At 40.5% G+C, this 26833-nt stretch overlaps 1 protein-coding gene and 1 long non-coding RNA gene across 5 annotated transcripts in view; one reads left to right on the top strand and one right to left on the bottom strand.

Moving 5' to 3' along the window:
- Positions 1-23114, top strand: part of LOC117823492 — a 34041-nt gene extending 10927 nt beyond the window's left edge. The window contains exons 2-4 of one of the 2 annotated variants that reach the window (XR_004633415.1): positions 2471-2606; positions 10336-10427; positions 22315-23114. This is a non-coding gene — a long non-coding RNA (uncharacterized LOC117823492). The remainder of the gene's footprint in view (positions 1-2470; positions 2607-10335; positions 10428-22314) is intronic. The other variant, XR_004633416.1, reaches the window with a different exon arrangement.
- On the bottom strand, positions 1998-25259 carry rspo1 (R-spondin 1). Of its 3 annotated transcripts, XM_034698699.1 has the most exons (6): positions 24839-25259; positions 18255-18946; positions 15368-15562; positions 12195-12338; positions 10160-10384; positions 1998-3676 (listed from the first exon to the last, which is right to left on the bottom strand). In XM_034698699.1, the coding sequence occupies exons 2-6, from the start codon at positions 18349-18351 to the stop codon at positions 3435-3437; spliced, it is 903 nt and encodes a 300-aa protein (XP_034554590.1). In that variant the 5' UTR covers positions 18352-18946; positions 24839-25259; the 3' UTR covers positions 1998-3434. The 3 variants fall into 3 exon arrangements, with proteins under 3 accessions (XP_034554590.1, XP_034554588.1, XP_034554589.1); XM_034698697.1 differs by lacking the exon at positions 1998-3676 and having other exon boundaries at positions 9772-10384; positions 24839-25225; XM_034698698.1 differs by lacking the exon at positions 1998-3676 and having other exon boundaries at positions 9772-10384; positions 18255-18949; positions 24839-25225.
- Between the last annotated feature and the right edge of the window lie 1574 nt (positions 25260-26833).

Here is a 26833-nt window from a genome sequence, read left to right on the forward strand (position 1 = left end):
CAGTGTGTGTTGAGGCGCCGGTTTGGCCTGGTGGTTGAGGCCTGTACAAACTAGAGCATTCATTCACTCTCTCCCAGTGTCCTGCTCTATCGATGATGGCTCTCAAGATAGTATATAATAGAAGAATAGAATAGAATTTACTTTATTAATCCCTGAAGGGAAATTCAGGTGTCTGGCAGATGAAATGATAAAAATCACATAAAACAAGTAATTCAGGTGTCTGTCAGCTCATCTCCCATTGGCTAGAGAGTTATGAAGTCTAATGGCTGCAGGGATGAATGATTTTCTGTATCTCTCAGTCCTGCAGCGCAGAGAGATGAGCCGTCCACTGCTGCTGTTTCTCTGGTCCACAAAGAAGTTGTGAAGTGGATGATCTGTGTAATTTAGAATGGTCTCCAGCTTCTTCTGTGTGCATCTCTCTCCACCAGTCTCCACTGAGTCCAACCTGGTTCCAATCACACTGCAAGCTTTTTTTACTGGTTTGTCCAGTCGCCTCACATCCTTGTGTTTTATACTGCTCCCCAGCAGACTGCAGCACAGAATAACACACTTATGTCTTTATTGTATTTATTTATTGTCTCTCTTGTAAAGCGTCGTTGAGTTCTTGAAAAGCGCTATATAAAACTTAGGTATTATTATTATAATTATTATTACTTGCCACGACAGACTGATAAAACATCTGCAGCATCTTACTGCAGATGTCCAAGGATCTGAGCCTCCTTAAGAAAAAGAGTGCATCTGTGTTAAGGGACCAGTCCAACTTTTTATCCAGGTGTACATAGACGGAACGGTTCGGTGCTCTCGTTTTTACCCAAAAGCAATAAGTGCACTAAATGCTACATGATGCGAATATAAATTGGGGACTGTGCGATAACTTAAATGAATGAATGCTGTGTGTGTTTCTGTGTTTTTAGTTATTTATTATTTATGTTTGTCTACTTTTAAAAAAAAAAAAATCTGAGGTCTGAAATCTGAACTCCGTGACCTGAGGATGTCCTATTATGTAGCATACATATTTGAATTTTGTGCAGCTAGTTTAATGCATTTATAGTCACTGCCTGATGCAAATGTGTACAGCACTGTTAAATGTTGTACTGTTGTGTCTGCATGTGTCTTCTTTAACATTTCCTGATTGCTGCTTCCTGGTTGTCTTTTTGCACTGGGAAAGGGGTTGCATTTCAGTTTTGTTGTACCATGTACAGTGATAATACAGATATAATCTATTCTATTCTATCAACTGGCCTATCTTCTATAGGAAATAAAGCTCAAAAATAAAACATAAAGAGTGTGCCTGTGAAGGTTCTCAGTCATTCAAGTCAAGGTAATCCAAAGCTTTATCCGTAAAGCAACTGGACAGGTAGAAATTCTTGAAGACGTTTCCTCCTCTCCTCCGAAAGGCTTCTTCAGTTCTGAACAACTGTCAAGTGATAGGAGAAGAACTGCCAGTTAACTAGACTAACGACCCTACTTGGGACCCTTTTGTGACTCCTGGACACACCCACAACTGTTAGAGGCTTATATTTTCTAGCTCTTCCCCAGTCTGGTCAGAACTGAAGAGGCCTTTCAGAGGAGAGGTGAAACGTCTTCAAAAATGTCTTCCAGTCCAGTTGCCTGACGGACCAAGCTTTGGATAAAGAGTTTGTCGTAATCGTGCATGTTTCTCTTTTCATTGTCTGGTTAATTATTGTGGTTTGTGTAAAAATATATTTTGTTAATTTCTTATGTTTCTTACTTTGATGGGGTTGAACCAAGGGGCTGCTTGGAAGAGCTTTCTTTTGTAGGTTTCATCAATCAAGTTAGCAAATTTGTTGTTGCAAGTAGAATTAGTTGAACATTTTGAACATAAACCCAAAGAGGATGAGGTTAAAAAGGATGAAAAATATCCACAACAGTAAAGTTTTATACAGAGTATGAAAACCAAGAGCAGTTTGCATCAGTCGAACAGTTCAACATTTTTCCTACAGAAATAAAAGAAAACTGCAAAATCATTGTCTGACTGAAGTGTCATCATCTTCATCCCAACTTTATTTAGGCTTTCACAGAATAAGCTATACATGATGATACTAATACTTCTTTTGTTTGATGATGATAAGCACAGCTGGACATATTCAGTATCACAATCTATAGTATGAATGATTAATGTAGTGTGTAACTCCTCCTGAAACTAATACCTTGTGTGAAGCAAACAGACCCATGAAAAACATTCAAGAAGAAAGAGAAAGACATTTTTCTGTGTCTGCGATGTCATGATGCCAGCTTTAAAAAGGATAAACATGTTAAATGCTATAATTGTTCTGAAACTCGAGCAGTAGGAAACATTATAGTTGTGCAAAATCTTCAGACCCTGTTGCGTACAGACACGGTTACTGAGCAGCTGATGATTGGATGGCTTGTATAATAATCAGTGGCTTGTAGTTACTGCATATTTGATATATTGCTGTGGATTTACATTTCCTTCCTCTGGTTTCAGATCCTATTCCTTCAATCTATGAGACCAATATTAACACACATGTGCAAACGTAAACACACATGTACAAACATCTAAGCTCCGTCGACGAACAACTGGATTCCGTGCAGAAATGCATACAAAGTACACAAACACCCAGGTAGGGACGAACACACACACTCACTCATTTTGCATGCACAAAGGCACGCACATGCAGCCTCGTACACATGCAGATAATCACGTTTGTACTCCTCCTTTTCTGTGCAGAGTTACAAACACCAACATTTAATTTGAAACAAACAATAAGATATCAAATGGCAAGAGTTTTGTGTCAAGACACCGGAGAAGGAGCTCCCAGTAATCCTCCTCTTCATCTTTTCCTTAGGCTTGTTTTGTCATAAGACTCCCTTCTCAAAATAATACATAGAAGACCTTCTGTCCTCAGCAACCACAAATGATTTCCAGTGCCTTTCTTTTTTTTTTTTCATGTCACAATAAAAAATAAAGGTACAGAGACTTTATACTATTCACCGTCTTCATGCCACATACAGCGGCTCTTGAAAAAGTCCATCTCACCAAACAAATAAAGACCAGATTGGGATTAAGATAGGTCTGGTGTCTTCATTTGTCATCAGACTTGTAGCCTGACTGCTGCAGTTGAAACTCTTGTATCTTTTCTCAGTTCAAGAAGAGACACAAGTTGTCTCATGACATGTCAAACCAAAATGTTACTGTAGCAGTCCAACAATGATCCACCTCTAAATCAACAAGTCTTTCTGACTGTAACACCAGTATCTTCCAGATATGTTCATCTCAGAGCAGCCTTTTGTGTTGCAGCAATCCTCCTCCAGTTCTCTTTGCATCTTCTACAATGCATAGCAGCATTAATCCTTTCCTTCATCTCTTTATCCGTTGTCTGTGGCCGCTGCCGTGGGGTGAAGCATTGTCTCCGTTTTTCCTCCCAGCCCCGTCCAGCAGGCGGTGGAGTTTAGGAGACAGAGCTAGTTGTGATGCTGGGAACAGTGGTGGTGGTCCTGCTCTGGCCTCTTCTCCTCTTCCCTCCTCCTCCTCCTCCTCCTCCTCCTCCTCCTCCTCCTCCTCCTCCTCCTCCTCCACCTCCGACTCCCGCTCCATCGCCTCCACCTCCTCCTCCTCCTCGCCCTCGCCCCCGTGAATTCTCCCTCTCCCTCCTGTTTGTATCGTCTTGCCGGTCGCCTTTAGTCTTCCCCACTGAAATGACAATGCATAGAGAAACTGTGATTAATGGTTGTTACTCGGGTTTCTTGAATAAACTCTGGTGAGATATCCGTCATCATCGGATGTTGTATGTACAAATGCCTCCGCTTTAGCTAAACAAAGTTAAAATAATGAATTCCTGAGGTATGAGAGATGATGATAAGGGATGTGTGCTGGATCAGGACTTGTGGATGTGGTTCTGTGGTTTTTAATACGGGCAAAATCTAATGTAAAGTGTGAATTCTCTGTCCAGAATTATTCATAAGGGGAAGTGGGAATATGTGCAGCTATGACCAGTGTGCCTCAAGCAGTGGATAAATAATAATAACTCCTATTGTGACCAAATATCACATCTAGATATTTGGAAAACAGCTGTTTTTAACTATGCAAGTGTCCATGCATCTGTCTCATCAATGAAGATGAGACAGATGCATGGAGGTGGGGAGAGCTGGTTCACACAGCACACCTGCTGCAGGTAGAGACCATCGTGGATTTTAAATGTCCGGCGGTCGGTCACTAACGTCTTTGTCGCGTCAACAAAATGAAAACATACATTCATCAGAGTTTTTATTATCAGTGATGCAATTAAGCTTGTCGTAATTTCGTTTTCATCATGAACAAAGGAGTCGATGACGAACATTTATTGTCATAATTTTGTTAACGAAATGAACACTGGTTGTAACCGTAAGACAAAATGCCGACGTAGATTGTACTCTTTGACAACCACACTGCCTCATGACACAAAAGACACACTGGTTTTTCACCTTGAAACACAAACATGTACTCCCCTTCCGAATCTGTCTTGAAACTGCCCTCTGAATCAACTTTTGTCTTCCTGGACATTTTGGGGTCATTTGTTTGCACTTCTGCAGACTCAACCTGTAGTCACAGTAGTAAATACCGCTGTGGATTATGCTGCACTCTCCTGGCGGGATGCCGTCATTTCTCGGGTAACATAATCAAACTGCATTTTGGAAGATGTAGTTTATAGTCAATGCAAGCTTTAGTGCAGATTTTATTTTATTTTATTTTTAAAATAAACAGTCATAAGCCTTAAGCTCTCGCAGGCCACATAAAATGATGTCACAGGCCACATTTGGCCCGCGTGCCTTGAGTTTGACACGTGGTTTAAATACTAGTATGGATTAGTCATACATAGACTGTATATTAAATTGGATGTTGCCAATTTGGATCGAGGCGAAACCAAGAGACTAATGGCCCTTTTCCACCGATCCGTCTTAGCCCTACTCTACTTGACTCTACTCGGTTTGTGTTGCATTTCCACGGGCGCGGTGCCTCGTGTCAGGTGCCGGTTTTTCTTACCTGCTCCGGCCACTGATTGGTCAGAGAATGTCGTCAGCGACAAGTCATGAGCGTGACGCCTCAACACAGGAATCAAATCCGTGTTTGTGTCGCGTTCAAAATGACGTGAACACAGTTTTGTGCAGCTGTGTTATGACGACCCCACCGTGAGTCCGTACTCGGGCTGGTGGAAAAGGTACCCAAACCGAGTAGAGTCGAGTCGAGTAGAACTGATTCAAGTCGAGTAGGGCTGGAACTGTGTAGTGGAAAACGGCCATTACACTCCCCGCTGACTGGCTGCATTATAAGTCAAAAACCCAGAGGGAACAATAACCAAACAATGAAATAAAAATACATGACAATACATTTTTTCTCAAACATGGTTTCTTATCATGCTAATTAATGTCCAAGTGTTCATTTTTCAGATAAGATTAGTTTGAGTTAGTTAACTAATTTTAAAAAGAGAGGATGTTCCATCATGACTGACAGCTCTATTGGCCAATGCGGTCTCCCCAGCATTCTGTACTGCATTATCAGAGTAGAGTAGCAACAGTGAGAGAAAACTTAAAAAACATCAACACATGAGTCATCAAACTTTCCCATGCCATGAGTGTCTTCTTCGGACCAACACATGAATCTGTTCTGCCATGGACTGTACACACCTAAGGGATCTTTGACTGTTTTGGTAAGCATCTCAGGTGTGATGTCAGTCCTGCAACGAATCCAGCCGGATAGCTTATGCCTATGCCTTGGCTCCAACAGCACGAATATTGGTGCCCATGGAGCCCTGTTCATTCTATATACAGTCAATGGTTATAGTCTGCCTATACCGATACTAGCCGATCCGATCCTGGTATTGATTTAACAATCTCTATTCCTTAATGTGAGGATAGAATCATGTTTTGGCAACCTCAGGCTTTTCTGACTTGATGGTGAACTGTACCTGGGTTCCAAGTGCTAAACCAGAGGCTGGAATCCCTCAATTTCAAGGGCCCGGAACAATTTAATCCAATAACCTGTCCGTTTATTCACACTTTGAATCCATTAATAGAAGGTTTCTTCCTTCTTTGCAGTAGGCTAAAGCTGACGTAAACTTCCCATTATAATTTTCAGCGCGACTGCCATCCGCCGAAACATTACCGCTGCACATGTTGCAAGTTGTTAGCAAAAGAAGCGTGACATGCACCTAAACTGCAGAGTCTCTGTAGTTATCCTCCATCATGCTCCACTGGGCAAAATGCACAGACTGGCCGCCACTGATGACGTAGGAGACGAAAGCATAGAACTGAGATGATCAGATCTGCCATATGGATTTGCACTATATATATCGGCCCCTCATCACCGATATCCGATCTAGCTTTTTGAGTCCGATCTAGCCGGAGTGGATCGGTGCATCCCTAATTAGATCAGTTCATTGACATACTCGACAGTATCCAATACCTAATACCACACTTTAGTGAGTATCAGTAGCAAGTACAATACAAACATTGGTATCACAACAACAACTCCACTGCTGACATAAGCATTCAGGTGAAATCACTGCTCTTAAAGTGGAAGCTCCTGTGTGAAGCTAATGTGGAAGTGCAAAAACCTGCAGTTCTCTGAGTGTCCACTTGAGGCTGGCTGCAAAAGCCAAGCACACGCCATTCGTTTCCATGATAAAATGCCCAACTTTACATCAGACTCAACATGACTTGCGTCTTTAGTCTTACACACTCTGTGGGAGGTGAATCTTATCAAAACACATCCATCAAGATAATAAGCGTGAAAGTCTCCGATTCCCCTCTTTCTCTGTTTCTAGGTTTTGCGAAAGCTAGGTTGAGTCTGCATTTTCAAAATATTGAGCACCTTGATGTTATAGATACTACGCCCATGTTTACAGCTCTGCACAACCACTATCATAAATTTAGACTCTAGGCTAAGTTAATTTCCATTCCACAGCTTCCTATTTTTACTAAAAATACACATAAGGCTCAATGATCAGATCTCTGCTAGTCCTGCCCTTAGACTGTATAAACTATTGGTGTGTATGTGGTTTCCGGTACTTGCGGAGCCAGCCTCAAGCGGATCCTTGATGAACTGCATTTTTTCTCCCTTCCGCATTGGACTCATATTCTTAGACCGGAGGTTGCCGCTTGGTCCTGCCTTAGGATTTACACCTGTCACACATTTAATAGAATAACTGGTCTCTAAACACAAACACCCATCTCAAAGTGGTACACGTCCACACATCACCCTTTTAAAGAGCAGTACAATACTTCTGATCTCAAAATTTAGCACAAGCATGAGCGAGAAGTGCACTCGGCAAAGTCAAGTGACACAATTATCTTTCATATAAATCACTTAGAAACCACTCCTGGTATAATGAGTTAAACACTGTCAAGGGCCCAATAATGGCCCACAAGAATGCAGAGAGCTGTCACAAAGTGGATATGGACATCTTTACTAGTGTCAGATGGCTATTGTTTAGGCAGCACTCAAAGTATTGGGTTTTGTATATTTGAGGAGTGTAGTTACGCTGGAGGATGTTTGTTATGAGCTTGTGCATCGCGAGTCTCTGCACATCCTGGAAACTGAGTGAACACGTGCCAAGCGCTGGACAGTGTTCACTGCACAGTTGACAACAGCAAGGGCCTTATGGCGCCACCATGTTTGTCTACTGCAATGCAATAATAACTGTAGGTCTGTGTTTATTTCTCTACAGAATTTTTTTAACTTGCTGTACAAACAGTTATGATTCTTTGGTTTAAATGCAAAGCAAAAAAAGCAACAAGTCCAAAGGTAGAGCACGTCTCGGATTTCATTAAAAACATGTTTCCACACAGCCAGTGAAAATCATTATACGGTGATGAAATGGATTCGATATAGTTGAATGTGGACAGACCTAACACAAAAATATTTATTCACCGCAGGCCCATGCAGAGTCACAATTTGCTTTACTGACAATAAGAGGGCTGAGTCCCACACAGTAGTGCACAAACCGGAAAAAGTCATCTTTTCTGAGAGCTGTTAGTGTCAGAATCAAGACAACATACTGCAGACATCACTCTGTGAGTTGTCTCAATTAACAAGATGATTTTTATGTCCAGCGTGTTCATCTGTAAACATATTTATGAGCCAGTGTGGGCACTCGATACTGAGCTGTGATAGTTTTAATTCACATCAATGAGGCCCAGTGAGAGAGAGTGGAGCCTGAGTGAAGTGAAGGGTGCTCACACACACTTCTCAGCATCTGTGCTGATGTGCTATCTTTGTAAGGACTTAATTACACCTCTAACAAATCACTAATGGAGCCAAAAGAGGGGGACTCCATCAGTTTATGACAGCTCTGATTGTGCGGCCTCTCCATCCAAGCTAAACAGTTTTGCCTGACAAATGCAATAACACATCCAGAAAATTCTGTTTTCGCGTGAGACCCTTTTGTGGAGCTTCAGGAAAAAAGGGGGGGGAGAAATTTTGCTGCCAAATCAACACAAAGCGTGAGATCTGCAGACCACTAAATCACCGATGTTATACAAGGTCTGCCCCCTGTGTTTTATATAGCCCGCCTGCCAGCCAACTCCCAGAGATGAATCCACAGCTGCACTCTTTTTTTGCACAGAGCGAGTTTACCCACATGAACCGGTTCACTGGAGTCATGGTACCATCACCCATGAATTACCTCACCGAGGAAAATTCATTCGTGTGCATTTTGGCAGAAGTATGTGACTTATTTTCATGCTAAAGTATGCAGCAGAGAAAAGTTGGACTGGAATTCTCCTTGATGGCAACAAATGAAGAAGCTTTTGTCACTCACCCCTCGTCAGGTGATACCTCACGTCCTCCTTGTATATGAAATATGCTTCGTAAAAGATTGACATCTATGTCGCAGTTTTCTTAGGATCTCTTATTTATATTTCACTGCTAATTACTCAACATGAACTATTTCCATGATGCAGACATCAGACAGAGTAAATTTCTAATTACTCAAATTACGCTGTCACAGCCAGACAAACCAAGATCTGACTCCTCTCCGCCCCGGCCTCCTATTCTCGAGACACGACCACAGATCTATATGGGACAATGTCAGATCATGTACAGTTCTTTAGAGTCATCGCCCTGAAGGAAATGTTCAAGAGCAGAGGACAGCGTTTGAATATGCAGGCTTCCCATGTTTACTCAAAAATATCCCCACATATCATGTTGCAACATCTGTACAGTCGCCAATACTGTGCAAAAAATATTGTTACGCAATGTTGCTGCCGTGCAGAAATCCCCTAAGCGTGCCACTGTCTACTCAAGACTTTAAACGTTGCTGGTTTACAGCTCACTTAGTCCTTGTAAATAAGTGCAGGTTTCCAAATGTGGTTAAAATTGGCACATTTAGCTAAACAGATTATCATATAGTGACAATTAGAGACACAAAGTTGTTAATGGCTCTTCTTCAGCAATAAATATTTTGTTGTTTAAAAGGAGAAATGTCACAACTAATCCCCCATTTTATATCTGCCTTTTGTAAGATGTATCATCTCCACTGCCGGTAAATATCTGACTCCTTCTCGACTGAGGACTTAATGTTTCAAAGCAAATAAGCAGAGTCATTGCTGTTTTGTTGCACTCCAGTAAACTCTAGACCAATTGGCCAAATCCTTCATTTATTAGCCTTAGCTGTAAAAGAGGCCAGGATCGACTAATGAGCTGTTATGAGAGTTGATAATGGCCACTGACTGGTGAGAAAGACTGTTAACCTGCTGGAGAGCAAGCTGCCGTGGAGACGATAAGAGCCCAAGCAAACATGTCAAGGCCGTGTAAACCTCACGCTTCAGCGGTCCTCGGAACAAATAGCTCTTTCCAGCTCTGATCCTCGTCCAGCTTTGCAGTGCGTAATGCCCGCCCTTCATCTGCTTGGCTCAACGTCGCAGTTTATTGTTTACATGCTGAGAAGTCAAGAGATTCTGTATCCTTCTGAGAGCTCAGCCAAACCAAACCCAATCAACACGCTGTGGGTCAAAGACGCACTGGCGGGAATACAGGACTTTGGATGTTGAGTAATGCTTCCATCAGTCATCATGCTAACTGGTGGAGGGATTTCATGAAGCACATGGACTTTATTGCTCATTGGCCCGTAATCTGAGCACTTTATTTTTTGATTTTCAGTCATTTCCTCCTCAGTGTGTCTTTTTTTTTTGTATTTACCTCTCCCACAGGGCGTCCTGGGCACATTACACTTCCTCCTCTCTGTCTGAGGAGCGCAGGTCTGTGAGGGAACGAAGGCCGGCGAGGTGTCCAGGCTGTGGACCTGCGGGACTGGCAATCGAACCCGAGTCTGAGAGCCTTTTTTAAAGCCACATGTTTTGTTCTTCTTCATACAGGAACTCCATTGGCTCCACTCGCCTAGTTCACACTCTGAAGGACGCTGACCTGAGGGACGGGGGGATCAAGAATGAAAGTGACATCAGCTGAGGTAGTGTGTGAACTATATACAGCTCCAAGATCTCACATTCCCTGTTTCTACAGTTAAGAATAATGAGGAAGTGATTTCCTAACTTGAGAGCAGTTCAATCGTTTTTTTGTTTCTTGAGACAAGAGAGAAAGAAGCAGTATGAGAGTCATTATAAAACTGAAAGTGAACCACACAGCTTATGGCGGCTAAATGCTCCCAGCAGAAGCTATTCTTCAAGTTAGAGCAATATCAGCTGACGCGTCTGTGTCATTTTCAAGCCTCTGTGTATTTATCACGGTTAGCTAAGGCAGTTAGCCAAGATATCTCCCTGTTGCTGCTGTTGCTGCATGAACGAAATAACTTCAACAACGAAGAAAGACGATCAACAGAAAGGAGAAGATCAAAGGACAAAGGTCAATAAATAAATCATTAAAATTAGCTAAGGGTCAGCTTTTTGTTACTAAGGCCTTCATGGTGGATCATAGTTTGCTGCTAAATTAAGTCACAATATACTTTGATCAAAATGCAGCTCCCATGGTGTGTCTCCCCCTCTATCTAATCTTTCTCCAGCCAAGAAGGACTTGTTAGCATTTACGACTCTGGTGGCCAGAAGGTTGATATTGTTGAAATGGAAGTCCTCAATTTCCACCTACCTATTCGAGCTGGATTAAGGGTGTGCTTTATTTTCTCAAACTCAAAAGGATTAGGCTGACCATAGGCGTTTCTAGCCCATTTCTGGGGGATGCTGAAGCACCTCTAAATTGAATCCCAGCACCCCTAAAATTTGAGATATTATCTTTTTACTGTATGTCTTTTTAAACAAGCTAGAAAAGTTTCAAAACCTTACAGTGCTTGGTTGAAACATAATATTTGAACAACAAAAATACAGCAGCTCCACCGCGTTTTACAATGTGTGCATTGCATTTCAAATGAAAGTCCAAAAAAATAACTCCAATGTAAATTTTGGGTATTTTTGGTACTCACTATAGGGGGCTGGCTTTACTCCAGAAACATACTGTTTATGTTGAGGAGCTGCTGTATCAAAATGAGTTGTCTTTCCCCAGAAATTGGGGTTACCATATGTTTCTTTTATGATTCCAATCCATTTCTCTTTTGCTGTGGCTCAGCATTTAAATAACCTTTATCAGATTTGATGGTTCAGTCACAGACTTTTCCCAAAAGTGTTATACTTTTCTTTTACAAATGTGGGAATGAAACTGCATTAAAATGTACAAAACAGTGAAATGTATCTTGCCCAGCTCAGCACCCCTAAACATCTGATCCTAGAATCGCCTCTGAGGCTGACCCTGCGTGGTAAAGCTCATACCTTTTAAAATACCTGGAATCCTTTTCTGTCTTATGTCAACAGCTCAGCTCAACAGCTACCTTTAGATTGAGCATCACCATGGTGTGTCTTACTATTTTTAGATTATTTTTTTCATCTGTTTCTTTTTAATTTATTTACTTCTTGTCTTCTATTTTCGACTTTTGGAGTTCTATCTAGTTAATCTGGAGGGGGGGTGTGTCAGGATGGGGGGGCTATTTGTTGTTTTGTATTCTGTATGTTTCTGTGAGTTTCTTTGTTTCTGAAAAAATCTGAAAATGTCAAAACTTAGAAACAAAGTTTAAAAAAAATTCAGCTCATGCAAAACCTACTGAGGAGCCTCAGTATATAAAATACGGTCCTGAAATGATGCTGTCTGGTTCATCGAAGGAGTTTGTAAGAGAAGCTCAAAGTCTGAAATCAGTAAAAAAAAAAGTAAAGGCCAAAGGTCAAAGGTCACTCACCAACACACTCCATGGTCTCATTGGCCGTGCGCTGGTCTGGAGGGCAGCTGACATAACATCGCCCGCTGTGTGAATATAAGCCATCCTTACATTTTGTGCAAAAATTGCGATTGAAGCACGCTTCACAATTCTCTATTTTACATTCTGAAAGACAAAAAAGGGAAACATAAAGAGAGGGTCATACAAGAGGATCAGGTGGTACTGAGTGTTCATGTACCAAACACTTCTATTCTGTTAACTGAAGAAGATTTGCATGTTTTCCTCCAAGAAGCTCATTCTTCTCCGAGGAGGAGACAAGACGAACTTGAAATGTACTTCCTCTGAGAGATTTATTAGTGATTAAACAACATGGGGTCTGTTTATGGGGGAGTCACACTCGTCTCTTAAAAACACACGCACGGCAGGCCTTATTTCTTCGGGAAGTGTGTGTGAACAAGTCTAACAAACAGTGTATGGCTTCACGTGTTTTCTCAAGACCAGATTTCCCTGCACCTCAGACTCATTAAACTGTCCAGTCAAACAAACACATTTGGATAATTGCAAACACGGGAGGATACAAACTAGACATCTTAAAAGACTCCAAAGTGCTTTGGTCCCATCTTGAAAGACACTTCATTCTTCTCAGGGTAAACAAAGGAGAAAGAAGAAAATCTGGGAATTCTTATTCAGTCTCTTTTTATAGGATCTTCAGATGTAAAATCCCTGTACTTATGTGTGTTAAACATAAGAGTGTCTACTATACAGCTGGTCTGATGCCAAGCTCGGGAATGATCTGAAACTGAATCCTCACAAGGATTTTAAAGTTCTTCCCTCCTGTTCACGTTTACTCTTTTCAAGCCTCTGGCAGCTACATTTGACAGTCTGACATTTGCAGCCCAATAATGTAAAACAAATGTTGTGAAAAGACATTCTGGGGTGATATATTTAAAGTTAATTGATTTGATTATGACTGGGAAAAGCCACTATGGGCCTCGATAAAGATTTTACAGAGGAATTTAACACTCTAAGAACAAACTACAACTGAAAAAATGACTACAGATGATCCGATATTGCGATTAAATGTACAAATCTGAGAGAAATATTCCAATAAGACCTTTTACTAGCTAGATTACATTATACTAAAACACAAAATGTTACCTGTTGACTGAAGCTACTACAAAATATCTCTGGCTTACTATAGCTACTTGTGATTAGGTGCCTCTATATCATATGTTTATCTTGGTGTATGTACATATGCATGCATGTATGTTTTCTTCATAAGTGTATATGCACTATGTATGTCGAATATGTGTATGTATATGTGTATATGGGTGCGTATATATGTGTATATATGTGTATGTGTATATGTATGTATGTATACGTGTGTGTGTGTGTGTATGCACGAATATCTGTGATTAAGTTTATGTGCAGACTGCTAATGGGATACCAAGATGGGGAGGGATTGGAATTTTATTTATATATTCACTTTTATTAGTTTACTATCAATGTCGTCATGATTAATAATTGATTATTGTCATTACTATTATAATTATACTTTTACCTATACATTTATTTTTTATTCTAAATTATTATTATTATTATTATTATTATTATTATTATTTCAATATCTTTTAGGGTCCTTTTCTTTCTTTCTTTTTTTATGTATATGACCCTGTCCTCTTTTATTACTACCCTATGTTCACTGCCATACGGTGCGGGGGGTGGGGGAGTCATTGACGTGGCTGAACTATTACTTATGCTATGTTTTGCAATGTCAAAGCCACTGTGAAAAACAATAAACAATTGATCACCAAAAAATAAGATATTTTACGTTAATGCATGTTAAGGGCATTTAATCCCAGGGATCAGACCAGAAAACACCAACTGAGTTAAAAAATTACAGCTCCCGGTTTTGAACCTTAGATCGGAAATATCAAACTTAAAAAATATAGCATCACCATAACCAGATTTATGAGTTTTTTCTGCTTTGGATTTCTCTTAACTTGAGAGAAAACATTATTTAACACATCTGACAGATATTATTCAACTGCGGGAATGTGCAGTCTTATTCTGCATTTTTCTTCCAGTAGCAGAAAATCAATGCAGCGTGGTGGAGAATATCAAAGCCAACCACATATCTGAACCTACGACCAACGAAGAGCGACCAGAAGTTCAGACCGGCTCTCACTTCAATAAAGCGTTTTACGTCGTTACTTCAGAAATGTGTTCGACCGGATAGTAAGGATAAGATAAAATACTTGTGAAAAGTGAAAACATAACAAACATGGATTGTGGCCTGGCTTGAACCCGGCACATCAGGACTGAATAAAAAACACAGACATCCTCTGAAAACAGACAAACAACAACGCATTAGAAATGTTTTGTGGAATTTGGTTCCATCCCTGTTTTTTCGGCCTACACGTAAGGGGAAACAGACAACAGTCAGAGATGTTGGCAGTCCTAAAGAAAAGTTATGGGAACCAACCGAGTCAGACATGAATATAGTGACTGTGGCCGCACTTTAAAGAGTGTGCCAAATGAGTCAAACCAATCTCTAACTATAATGAAGATCAGTTCAGTTAAACACACTGACTTCACTCTACTTCAGCAAATACCTGCCTGGAGTTGTTTTGTTATTTTGTGTACTTTTCACAACAATGAGTGGGAACAGCAGATGGATTGCAACAAGTGATTACGGTAATTAACTTATTATATACCCTCGCATCTGTTTAGTAGTTATTCAGTAATTAAGGGTTTACCTCATTTAATTACAAACATGATAATTGAAGCACAGATTGGTTAGGAAGAGAGAAAACACAGAAGAGTGTTGAAAGAGGAGAACACTGATTTGGATCCTTGTTTTTTTCTGCATTCACAATTGAGGTCTTGCACAAGACAAAGAAGCTAGCAGGATATCCCTCTGCTTCTTCAAAAAACCACAATTTTGTACATAAACAGGAGATGAGAAGCCAAAGATAAACAGATCAGTTACAATGCTGGCTTGATTTGACATCAGCTGTGTGGATTTGCACAGAGCGAGTCGCTGCCAACGAGCTAACTGGAGCCTGCTTGTATTTGGACGGTTCCAGATGTGTATCTACAAATCTAATGTTCCCACTGATGCATGCTGTTGGTGCACAGTGGCGTTTGTAATGTCACTTTGTCAAGAGTCGAAAATTCAGAGCGAAACTCACGCGTGCATCTGTTGTTGCCCTCGGGGTTCCTCATGCCAAAGTATCCCATGGGGCAGGAGGCGAGGCACACGCCGATCTGACGGATGTCATTACGCTCCAAGAAGATGAAGAGCTTGGGCTTACACTTAATGCAGCCGTTATACTCTGAGCATCGGTCACAGCCTTTGGGGCAAGATGGCGGCCCCTCAGTGCTAACTGTTGAAATACAGACAAAGGGGAAAGGAGGAGTAAAGTGGAGGTTGGCAACAGAGCAGCATAATGAAACATCACATTAGAGAATAAATTGTTTGCAGGCAGGTTTAAAAAGTGCATTTTTCAGTTCAGCATTCTGCCTGAAAACAACATCAGAGAGCTTGAATATTTCACTGGAATGTGCACATGTCCAGCCACAAACCTGCCAGCACTTTATCACTCCTACAAGCAGGGGTTAATGCTTACAGCTTCATCTAACACGGGGCCAGGCCAAACATCTTTGTTTGAGCTGTTGCTCACTGTTTACTTCAAACTGCTTGCCGGAGATCCTTAACAGATTTTCATTTGGAGAAACCCGAGTAATTGAGGCTGACAGCCAGCTATGAGCCGGTCAAAATCAGTCAGCAAAAATCACGCAGGGTTTCAGTCAGGAAAATCCAAAAAATGGCGAGACTGAAAAACTGAGAGATTATTTCCATGTTTAAAAAAATAAAATGACACCTGACTGCAGATATTCTTCAACTAAAGTCTGAAAAAGCATTGTAAGCATTCACACGTCACTTTAATGTGGACATGGGAGCCAGGCTGTGATGACAGCTAAAGACCCAGCTCTTTAGGAAGCACTATGCACTTTGCTAGACTGTTCTCCACTGTTGTCCCCAGTGGAAGACCATGTCGTCCATCTACAATTGACTCGCACTGTCCTGCTCTTCTCTGGGAATCTTTGTTCAACTCTTGAGTGACCCAGCACTTGGTACTTTGGTAATTATTGTGGTGATGACGAGTTAATTGTTGATGATGATAATGGAAGGCCTTAAATTGTTTGGTTGCTTCATTATAGATGTTCCTTATTTTATTAAGAACAATAAATAAATAAATAAATAAATAAAAAATCCTTATTTACTTTTGTGCATTGCCTTTACACTGCTTGGCAGTACCTGCACCCAAATGGACTTGAAGCACTTTGTTACTCGTACTAATCTTGTTTCCTCTTGTCTAGATCTTTGCTTGTGTTGTTCTTGTTCTCGCATGTATGTTGCTTTGGATAAAAGCGTCTGCTAAAATGACATTGTAACATTGTAACATTGTAACATTGTCTCATGAAATTCATGCCAAACGGAAAACACTTACAAAGAGTAATTTTCATGAGTTATAAAGTGCTCAACAAAGGGAGCAAAATAAAGGAATTAAAAAATATATTTATCAAAACAATTTAGGCAAAAGTTTGGAATGAGCAAATAACAAAATATCAGTTTAAGTCAAATCCAGTAAGGCTCTTAAGTAAAAGTTTAAGAGTGGACTTGTAATATCATCCCCTAATATTTACAAAGGAACAGATGTATACAGCAAGTACTCTGAATCATTTCTGGAAAGTGTGTCGAAGTGCACATCCTTTCCCTAGGAGCAGCTCAGATACAAAACCACAGCGCTCTGAGTTGATTTACAGTCCTGTACTGTATCAGCGCTAAATATACAATCCTCACACAGCAATCCATCTGCTGTCCTGCCTCCCACAGATAAGTCGCACAGTAAACGCGTTAAAAGACTTCTCCCATGAACAAATTACACCATCAGTGAGACACAGTAAACTCAAATGCAGCAATTACAGACAGGTCTTATTGCTCACAGTCACTAATAAAAAAAGTAATAATGGCCTCTGGGGAGTAACCACAGCTCAGGGGAGTGTATGAAACTTCAAATGTGGTGTTGTAAACTGGTTGTAACATGGTGTGGAGTGAAAAGGGGGGAAAGTCTGTGATGTCTGGGTATTCCTCTTCCACTAGAAAAAACAAGTCATGAAGTCTTTTTATTTTTCAAACCTGGAGGGAAGATGGAATAAAAGATTAAACTTGATGACATCTGATGACGCAGTAGAGGGCGCTCATGTATATGTCAAGTGACCTAAATCCTTCTCTTCACATTACAATAGCAAATGGAAATCTGCACTAGCATTTAAAGTCGCCATGCATGTATATATCGAAGTGTATATGCTGTTGAAATATTCCACCTTTATGCCAAAAAAACTGCAGTCAGAAGCGATTCTTCCATTCCACTTTGTGTGATTTAATAACACCACATCTGTTTCTGTGGCCAGTCTTGGTATTATATGAATTCTGCTCCACAGAGGTTGGGTTTGTGGCTGGCAGTGACTGAAAGCTCCTCGTGTGTAAAGAGAGAATTATTCCAAAGCTGACAGTAACACCAGTGCCGTGGCTCCGAGGTCCAGAGATATACTGCGAGTCGGCCTGAGCACCATCTTTGTGGTTGCGTGAGGTCAGAAAAATGCTTACAACAACAGAGGCAGCACGGTCCAATTGAGAGCTTAGAACTGTCAGGTACTCGGTCCATTATGTGCCCACAGAGCCAGACACAAAAAGAGTGATGGCTTTGAGGGTGAATCCATCAAAACCCCCTTCTATAAACAACCCTAATACCCCTAAGAGTTTTACATAAACTGAGAGAGGCATGATCTTAAAAGGAGGAAGAAAGAAGAGCCATCCAGGGGAAATACTGAACCTAACATAACCCGCCAAGGAAAAACAAATAAGAGTGATGAGAAAATAAACAATATGTTATCTTTACTTTGCTTGTTAAATGTTTACAAGACGTCCACCACCGTGACTCAGAGCACAGAAACGAAAAAAGGAAGGAAAAAAAAGAGATAAAAACAAGCTGTGAAAGAGCGAGAACTCACCCCGTCTCTGCCTTCTCGCCTTGGAGAGCTTGAGAGAATCGCTGTGACCCATGGAGCTGAGGAAGACCATTGCCAGCGCCACCAGTCCCAGCTGCATAGTCCCTGCTGCCTTCCGGCCACGCAGGGTCCCCCCCTGCGACCAGATGGATCAGGGTGGGGGGGCCCTTCCTCTGTGGGACAGGTGGATCCCTCTGCTGCTGGGACGGATTATAATCCTCCTCTCTCTCCCTTGTGGCATGCTCTCTCTCTCTTCCTCTGTCTGTCTCTCTCTTTCTCTCCCCCCTCCTCCTCTGTCTCTCTGGATCTTTCACTCTAGAGGCTGCTGCAGCCGCATGTCTGTGTAGTGGAGGGTGATGTTGCAGTTACAAGTCTAAACATGCCCAGGGCACAAGGAGCCATCACTGAAGGAGGAGGTGGGGTGGAGGGGTTGAGCAGAGGATGAAGAGGAGGAGAGAATGGAGAGGAGATGATCGAACTCCTGGTGGTTCAACCCATGAAGCTCAGGATGGGCTGGCAGGGGAGTCAGGGAACCCGCCGGGGCAGGAGGGTTTCACTTCAGTGAGTGCCTGAACACAAGAGCATGTGTCCTATTAAAGATGCTTGAGGAGGCTCTAAATGAAGGTTTGCAGACTGGAAAAAGGGAGATCCAGGTTCTTGACTATGTATGAAAACACATTTGCTTGTAGCAGGATCTGCTGAGGAAAAAAAGGAGGCAGAGAAAGACAGAAAAGTTAAGCAGGAAAGTTATTACAAGTAGAGTAAACTTACATTTAAGACATACTTTGACATATGGTAAGATTTGGCAGTAGATATCTCATCCAGATGTTATCTGGATTGAGTGTCTCCTTTTTTAAGTCTCTAAGTTTGCCTGCTTTTCTTTTCTCCTCCTTTTTAAATGTTTGTGTGACCCGTCTCAGTCTAGGACTGAGGAGATTTTGCGAAGCTACCCATATGGTGACACCTTAACTGCCCCAACTCAAACAGGAGCCATATTGTTATACATTTTCTAATCTCTTGTTTTCAAATTGAATTTTCAGACGATCATGTTCTGAACTTCTTGCATATCTGTCCATCCCGAGAGAAGGATGACTCCTCTTTTTACTCAATCTGAAGTTTGTCAACATTTTTATCCATTAAGGTTGCTTTCTTTCAAGAGATTATTCAACTGTACAGGTACGATGGACAGATGAGAAGCTCAATACTGCTGTCATGCATGAATGAAACCCAAAGCCAGCAGTTCATTAGCTTGGCTAAGCATAAAGACTAAAACAGAACTTCGCACTGTCCAAAGGTGACAAATTCTGCCTACAAAAAACATAAAGCTCACTCATTAACATGTTATATCATGTTGCTTAATCAGTACAAACTAGGTGTAAAAAAAAACACACGTTGCAGTTATTACATGGTGTGTCTGTTTCATTCAGTTTCTGTGCCAGGTGGCTTCCTGAAGCTTTGCTGGTTGGCTAGCATCTCGTGGTTATAAAATGATAATTCATATGATAAATTGGAAATCCACAGCTTATAATTGTCCCTTTTGAGATTTAACTTTAGGGGTGGTTTTGCTTTGGTTAGGTGTTGTCTCCCCATTCAAGCCGCTATGCTAAACTAAGCAAATCAGCTGCTGGTTGTAGGTAAATGTGTTTATAGCACAAATATGAGATGGTATCAATCTTTTAATTTTTCTCATGTAACTACTAGGAATAGAGGGAATGGGCTAATGTTTTAATATTTCCTTCAGTCAGTTTTTCCAGTGGAAAAATAATAATATCATTATGCTATAAATTTGCGTAGCCTGATATCACGACATGTACTAGGTTATAATACAAGTAAAAATTGTGGTTTGGCTGAAAACATTTCTAACAATCAATGTATTACATTTATTTGAAAGTAAATAAGTTCAAGATTGACTTTAAGTCTCATGCCAAATATGAACGATGGTTTGGCTGATGAGAGTCCTGTCCTGATGACTACTGCTCACACTACTAGCTAAAACCATAGACTGTATAAAATATGGACGTTAGTATCCATGACGTCATCCATCTGTTCCTGAGTGCTGTTTTGAAGCCACTCGACTGGCGGCAGCCATATTGGAAATGAGGAACTCAACCAGGCATAGTGTGACGTAAAGAGTGGAGTTTAAGGCTCCTAGCCAACAGCCAAGTCAGTCATGTCCTTATTTGGGCAAAAACTCGTAATCTTAATATCTTCTGAACCGTTCGCATTAGAAAAAAATTCACCCCCCGTACAGTGTGTGCCGGAGAGAAATTCGCTACGTAGAACCAAGTCGTTTTTGAACCAGGCTGTAACATGTTTATTAATGCTGCAAAGACCATCTTTTTTGAATTGGTGTCTATGTGGTTTCTGGTGTTTCTGCAGCCAGCCCTCAAGCCAATTCTTGATAATTGCAGTTTATAAACACTTCCGCATGGGCTCATAGTTTGAGACGGAGGTTGCCGCTTGTTATAAACCAAGGGTACTGGAAAAAACAGTTTAAATTTCAACTCCTGTTCTGTTGATCAGCAACAAAGACATTAAATAGTCGGTTAGTAAGACAACAAATTGATTATCTTAATGCTTCAGTTAGACAACAGCTAAGATTAGCAATCAGCCACATGGTTGATGGTACAATTTTGTGGTGTTAAGGGAAAACACTAGTGAAGTTTTCTTCAAGTAAATTCAAATGCAAGCTAAGAAATGTACTTCTCAGCCAAAGGTGGGGAATCTGTTTAGTGCTAAGGTAGGCAGTTGTTTAATGGTCGCCAAAAAGCAAACAAATATTGTGTATACAATAACATATTCAAGTGTCCCACCAAATATGGGTGTTGCTTTTTCACTTGATTCAACAATTGTTAGATACCTTATGTTCATACAGTTTAAAGCTTTATTTATATCATTTGGGAAAGCTAGTTTCTGAACATAGCATGACATTAGTGATAAATGGCCGCCTGAATGAATATCGCAAATGTTGTCATGTAATTCTGTAAGATGTCATACTTAAGTAACTGACATTTAATTCTACCCCCCATTGCAACAATGGTGTATTATTTCTCCTAAATGTCATAGGTTCAAGAATGATACATCATTGAACTCAACAAGCATTGTCTGTAATCTGGCTAAACTCATGACAGTAATTCAAACAATCCTTCCGCTGTTTCCACAATCAGTCATCACACAAGGAAACCAAAAACCATGTGCCCTTTGTTCTCAAGACAATTTCAGCTATATTTGGACTTGAATGATGAATTGAGCATGTTTATATCTAAACTACAGTGAAGCCACTCTCTGGGAAGGCAACACACACTTGTACACACTTAAGGACTTTGTCATACTTGGTGCTGAGATCATTTTTAAGATAGTGTCATACGCTGCCTGTATTTACAGCTCTTGTGTGAAGAGGACACACAGAACATGTTAGCTTCTGAGCAATGGGAGGTCCTCCCTCGCAGCTCAATAAAGAAAAATAGAACCATATTTGGCAGTTGAGTTGGTTGTAGCTCTGAATCACACGAAGGACAATGCCATTTGGTGCGTCTAAACATTTCAGCAGGCGACATACTTTGCTTGTACAAATATAAATCACAAGGGTATAAAGTATAAAACAAATACATTTGAGTTGTCCCCATGTTCATTTTAGTGAAACTGACCCAAATATTTCATGCGTTCAGAGTGGGAGTTGTGCTTGACGCCAGAAATAATACGTTTTTTAATGTCATAAAAATGATTCTCTTTTGATCTTATTTCAAACTAATCCAAACAGACTCTTTTGTTGCATCAGGCTATCATTTTTAGCTCTGCTATTTAGAAAAGAGAGTCCCTAAAGAGCAATTTCACAACATTGTACAATATTAATGCACCATTACTTAATTTATCAAGCCATGTTGTGTTTTCTTGAGATCATTACAATACCACAGCATTGCTTCACAGGGGACAAGGTTACTTTTATTCATCCTCTCCTTTGTGAAAAACACTTCAGCATCCTTCACCACCAGTAAGTTTATTTACTTTTAACATTTAATGATATTATGTCAAAGACACCTCTCTGCTAATGTCTTATTTACAGGAAAGAGCCAAAAGAATCGTGCACCTGTTGATGACTCGAGGGAGAGCGATGACCAGAGAGAATGGGACATGCCAAGTCTCTGGATCTCTCAGAACACAACCTTTCCAGCACTGAGTAACTCAAGACCTGTGCCAGAGACTCTTTCATAACCCAGCACTCCCACGACTCTGTGCAACCTGCCAAAAGCCCACCTCAGCTCATCCATATCTGCTCTCACACAGCACGCAAAAAGGAGACAAGATCGGGCTGTTAACGTACTGAGAAAACTCATGGTAGAACTCTTCCTAAGGCTCTTTTTATGATCTTACATCACAAACATTCATTTCGTCAGGCAACATGTTGCACCTGTGTGTTTTCAAAGTTCCCTGTACCTGCTCCCTCATCCGTTTAACTGAGAGCCTTTCCTCACCATCAGACACATTCAGCTGAGTCCAATGAAACTAAGCCCGGCTCATCAAATAGTCAGGAGATTAAATTGCTCTCCTTTGTAAGTCCTAAGTTTGATCCATCAATTATTCAAGCCCTGAAAGGGAGCCCCCACACTGGGAATTTATTGAACTCAAGAAGGTGCCACAACTCTGAGCTCAGAGGAAAACCTGTCGATGAACTTTGAGCCTCTGACTGAACCCTAAGGCTTTTTGGCACTCATATAAGAGCCGAAAACAAAGATCATTAGAATGCCTCAAACACACACACACACACACACACTGAGAGGTTTATGAGAGGACATAAACAGTGGCATGTACTCAACAAGTCAACCAAACAGAAGGCAAATAAAAGATAAACAGGCCAACTCTTAAGAGGTTTCATTGTGAGTTCATGCGTCGTAACGTCTTTATCCTCGCACGGGCACAACCAAAATGTTGGAGCCGACACTTCCCTGTTCTGTGCAACATGTGGCTCCACACTAACCTCAAAAACCGACTTGTTTTCAAAATGAAATTATTTTTAAGAGGCATCTACCACATGGAGTCCAAAAGTAGAATTTCGCGGTAAATTCTGGCTTTTAAATGAGTACATTTCGCTCCCCAAGTATGGCTGCTCGCGTGTGCAGCGAAGAAAACAACAGGAATTTGTGGGTCATTGTGACTGTTCATGTTAAGTTTATTTTGATATTTAAAACCTCGGTTTAACATCCGAGCTGTAACCTCTAGTGGTATTAGACATCTTTGCCTATGGTAAATAGAAAAGACAAAAGCTGAAATGAAAGAGAAAAGAAGTGAAAGGGAAATAAGGAGCTGACTGAGGCTAATCTAAGAAAAACAGAGCCAGAATATCTTCATGCCAATGCGCAGGCCCATGCTGTCAACAGCTTTTAACAAAATCTGTTTATGATAAGTCGCCTGTTCCAACTTAGAGGTGGAGAATCACCTGGCTGCACACCAGCACCCACAGAAGCCTCAACATTTTGCTAATTGCTTCCTCTGCTTAAAAAGTTCAAGCAGTTTGAGGTCAAATGTGCAGCAGTTGAAACAAGATCATCATCGGCCTCTTCCTCCAATCATACCACCACCACCAGACTGTTTCTTTTTATGTTCTCATGTCGGACTAAAGCCTGCAGCGCTCCAGCAGCAGTCAGAGGGTTGATCCTGCACAGCTCAGTTGAGCCCGGTTCAGCTTTGTCTCGCAGGCTCGCACACCATCCTGGATTACAGCTGTTTGCATTGCACTGCTCCTCGGGGAGAAGAGAAATCAAGTGCAGATCTCCACCTGTCCCCCGTCCAGCATCTCTGCCGTCACGTCACTGTCCTGTTGTTTTTCCACATCCCTCCCTGCCTGTCACTTTGAGGCTGGGAAGGCTGACATTTATGGAGCTCCAGATACTGTCAAGGAGCCAGACTGGTGTATGTGTGTATGCATTGTATGAGTATGTGTATGGATGGTGTTAAGCAAGATACAACAAAGTCTCTGAAAACTTTAACCTACTCAAAATTTTTGTTTTCATTTCTCCAGTTTGAAGAACTTTCAAAAAGATGTAAAAAAAAAGATAAATGAAAAATAAACCTATACTCATTTGATTTAATACTGGGTAAGTTTAAGAGGAAAAATCACATCAGCTCTTGTGATGGCTGAAATTGGGATATTTTGGCTTTTAAGTTCTGATTTTATCGAATTCAATTTATGATACAAAATAAAGTTAGGATCGAGAAAGTTAGTATCGGCTAGAGTTTATCTTGACGGTAATATAATAATAATAATAATAATAATAACATATAATAATAATAATAATAATAACAAAATATAATAATAACAATAATAAAATAATAATAATAATAATAATAATAACAATAACAATAATAATAATAATAATAGTGCACAATTAACATATTAAAATGAAGAAGTTTTTGGGGTTAGTAAATTAAAAGTAAACTTCCCTTTTACAGACAAATGTCAAGATTTAAAGTAACGTTACTCAGTTTTATTCCAGGTTATGACACCTCTTCTTTAGAAATCTATTTACTTTCTAATCAAAGCAGTGCAAACACAACAATAAAAACACAACATTAAATGGGAATGAACTTACCTTTCGATCTGTGCCTCCAGATAATGCTGTTCATTGAGCAATTTCCTTTTTATAAGGGAAAAAATCCGTTAACTTCTTTGCTCACAAAGAACTCCTCCTACACGAAACCCCCATGCAGCCTTTCTCTAAAACACATATCATTTCATTCTGTCATATCTTGCAAATTTTGAAGCAACTTCCTTCCGAGCAAGCTGTGCAGAGGATGCACAAATCAGAAAAGAGTGCGCGCTGGATTAAAAAAAAAAGAATTCCTCCAGTGAAAGATCATGTGCATTCAAAGTGCATCTCCCGATAACAGACACTCAGACTTTGTGATTATTCTTCAGTCAGAACGCGCGTTTGCCCTGCAGCTCCTGCGTGTTGCGCTTTTTAAATCCACTTTGTGCGTCGAAGTGCATCCAACTCAGTCAAGTCGAGTTATAACGCCGCGATATTTGCATCCAAACCTCAGCGCTGCCAGCGGGCATGACAAGCCACACCCCTTCAAATCTCACTGAGAGATGAAAAACCTGAGCTGGACTTGTGCAAGTGTTTACCTACACTTTGAAAACTGTGATGGATTCAAATGCACAGTAATGCACAATGTTGGTAGTTTTATCAGAGGTAGTTTTCTCTATGTTGGGGCCTTCGTGGAACAAACCATGAAGCCATTCTGAATCAATTTCTTAGACTATTTTTCCACAGAGAAAGACAGAGCTAAGCTACCGTGTGTGAATTCCATTTTATTTCATTTGATTCTGCACATGCAAGTGGAAGTTCCAGATTTCAAAGCAGACTCATACAACAGAAAAGTTGAATCCATACTGACTTCATTTAAATACAACCTTTATTCTAACAAGGAAATCTAAATGAGTGTGGAAATGACTGCCTCTGGGCAGGAGAGATGCAGCACAGAGAGTCATTATGAGGAGAAAACACAGAGAGGAGTATGATTATCATTAAAAGTTCACACAGATGTGGTAGAATGAGATGTCAGGCAAAACAAAGAACAGGACGCGTCAGGGTGGTGCAACGAGTCGATCTACACACAAACAGCTTTTAGGTGATTAGTTTCAAATGACTTCTTTTAATCGACTCAACCCTGGGAAAATTCATTTTTGAGTCCACATGATCAGTCGCTGCATTATTATCCCTGGGAATGTTATGCATGCTTGAATACATTTAAGATAGCATAAGGCTTGTGTGGGCATAACTGAGATAGAAGGGTTATTTCAGAAATTGTATGCTTTTGATTTACAAATATGGCAAAAGAGGATCATGCAGCTCTCTCCAACAAGAAAACAAGTTAGATACAGTAATTAAAAAACAAAAACCACAGTCTCCAAAGGTGGTTTCATATAAACATATGATCAGTTCATATTTTTAAAAATACTGAATGTAACTAAAGTCTCCATTTCCTTGTTTTCCAACAGAGGGCCATAAACAACAGTTCTTGGAGATTGTTGCAGACCAGCATTTTTGTTGTGAGACTGACATTTATCAATAATGTTACTAGGATAAACACCAGCCACATTTAGCTGCACTTCTCCCGCTGAAGGATTTATCATGAGAATGAATTTTCAGTGCAGGCTGTTTGCTTTTATGATGATAGGCCAAGAAATAAACAGAGCCAGATCCCTGAAATGATCGTACACATCATCACTTCATCCTAATGATAGTCTGTGTTGCAGTTTAAGGTCCGGCCATCGTAGAGGAACAGAGATGTTACAGTTGCTCTAATGTGAGGCAACTTCATGTAAGTTCAGGTAAATCTTGTATAATGTAAATTGCAAAATACATCATGCAACATATTTCACTTGCTGCACACTTTCATTAAAAATTAGTGTTTCTGATGAATTTAAAAAAGTGATGACTGCAACGACTCCCTGTCCAGCAACATCACCCATAAATGGTGTGTGGCACTACTATCTTGAAAACAGGAGGGTAAATGACAAGTGGACTCTTCTGATTCTGACTTTATTCTAATAACATTTCTGACTCACTTTGACAGGCCTG

Source organism: Notolabrus celidotus, chromosome 12, assembly GCF_009762535.1.
Source record: "Notolabrus celidotus isolate fNotCel1 chromosome 12, fNotCel1.pri, whole genome shotgun sequence".
Lineage (NCBI taxonomy): Eukaryota > Metazoa > Chordata > Actinopteri > Labriformes > Labridae > Notolabrus > Notolabrus celidotus.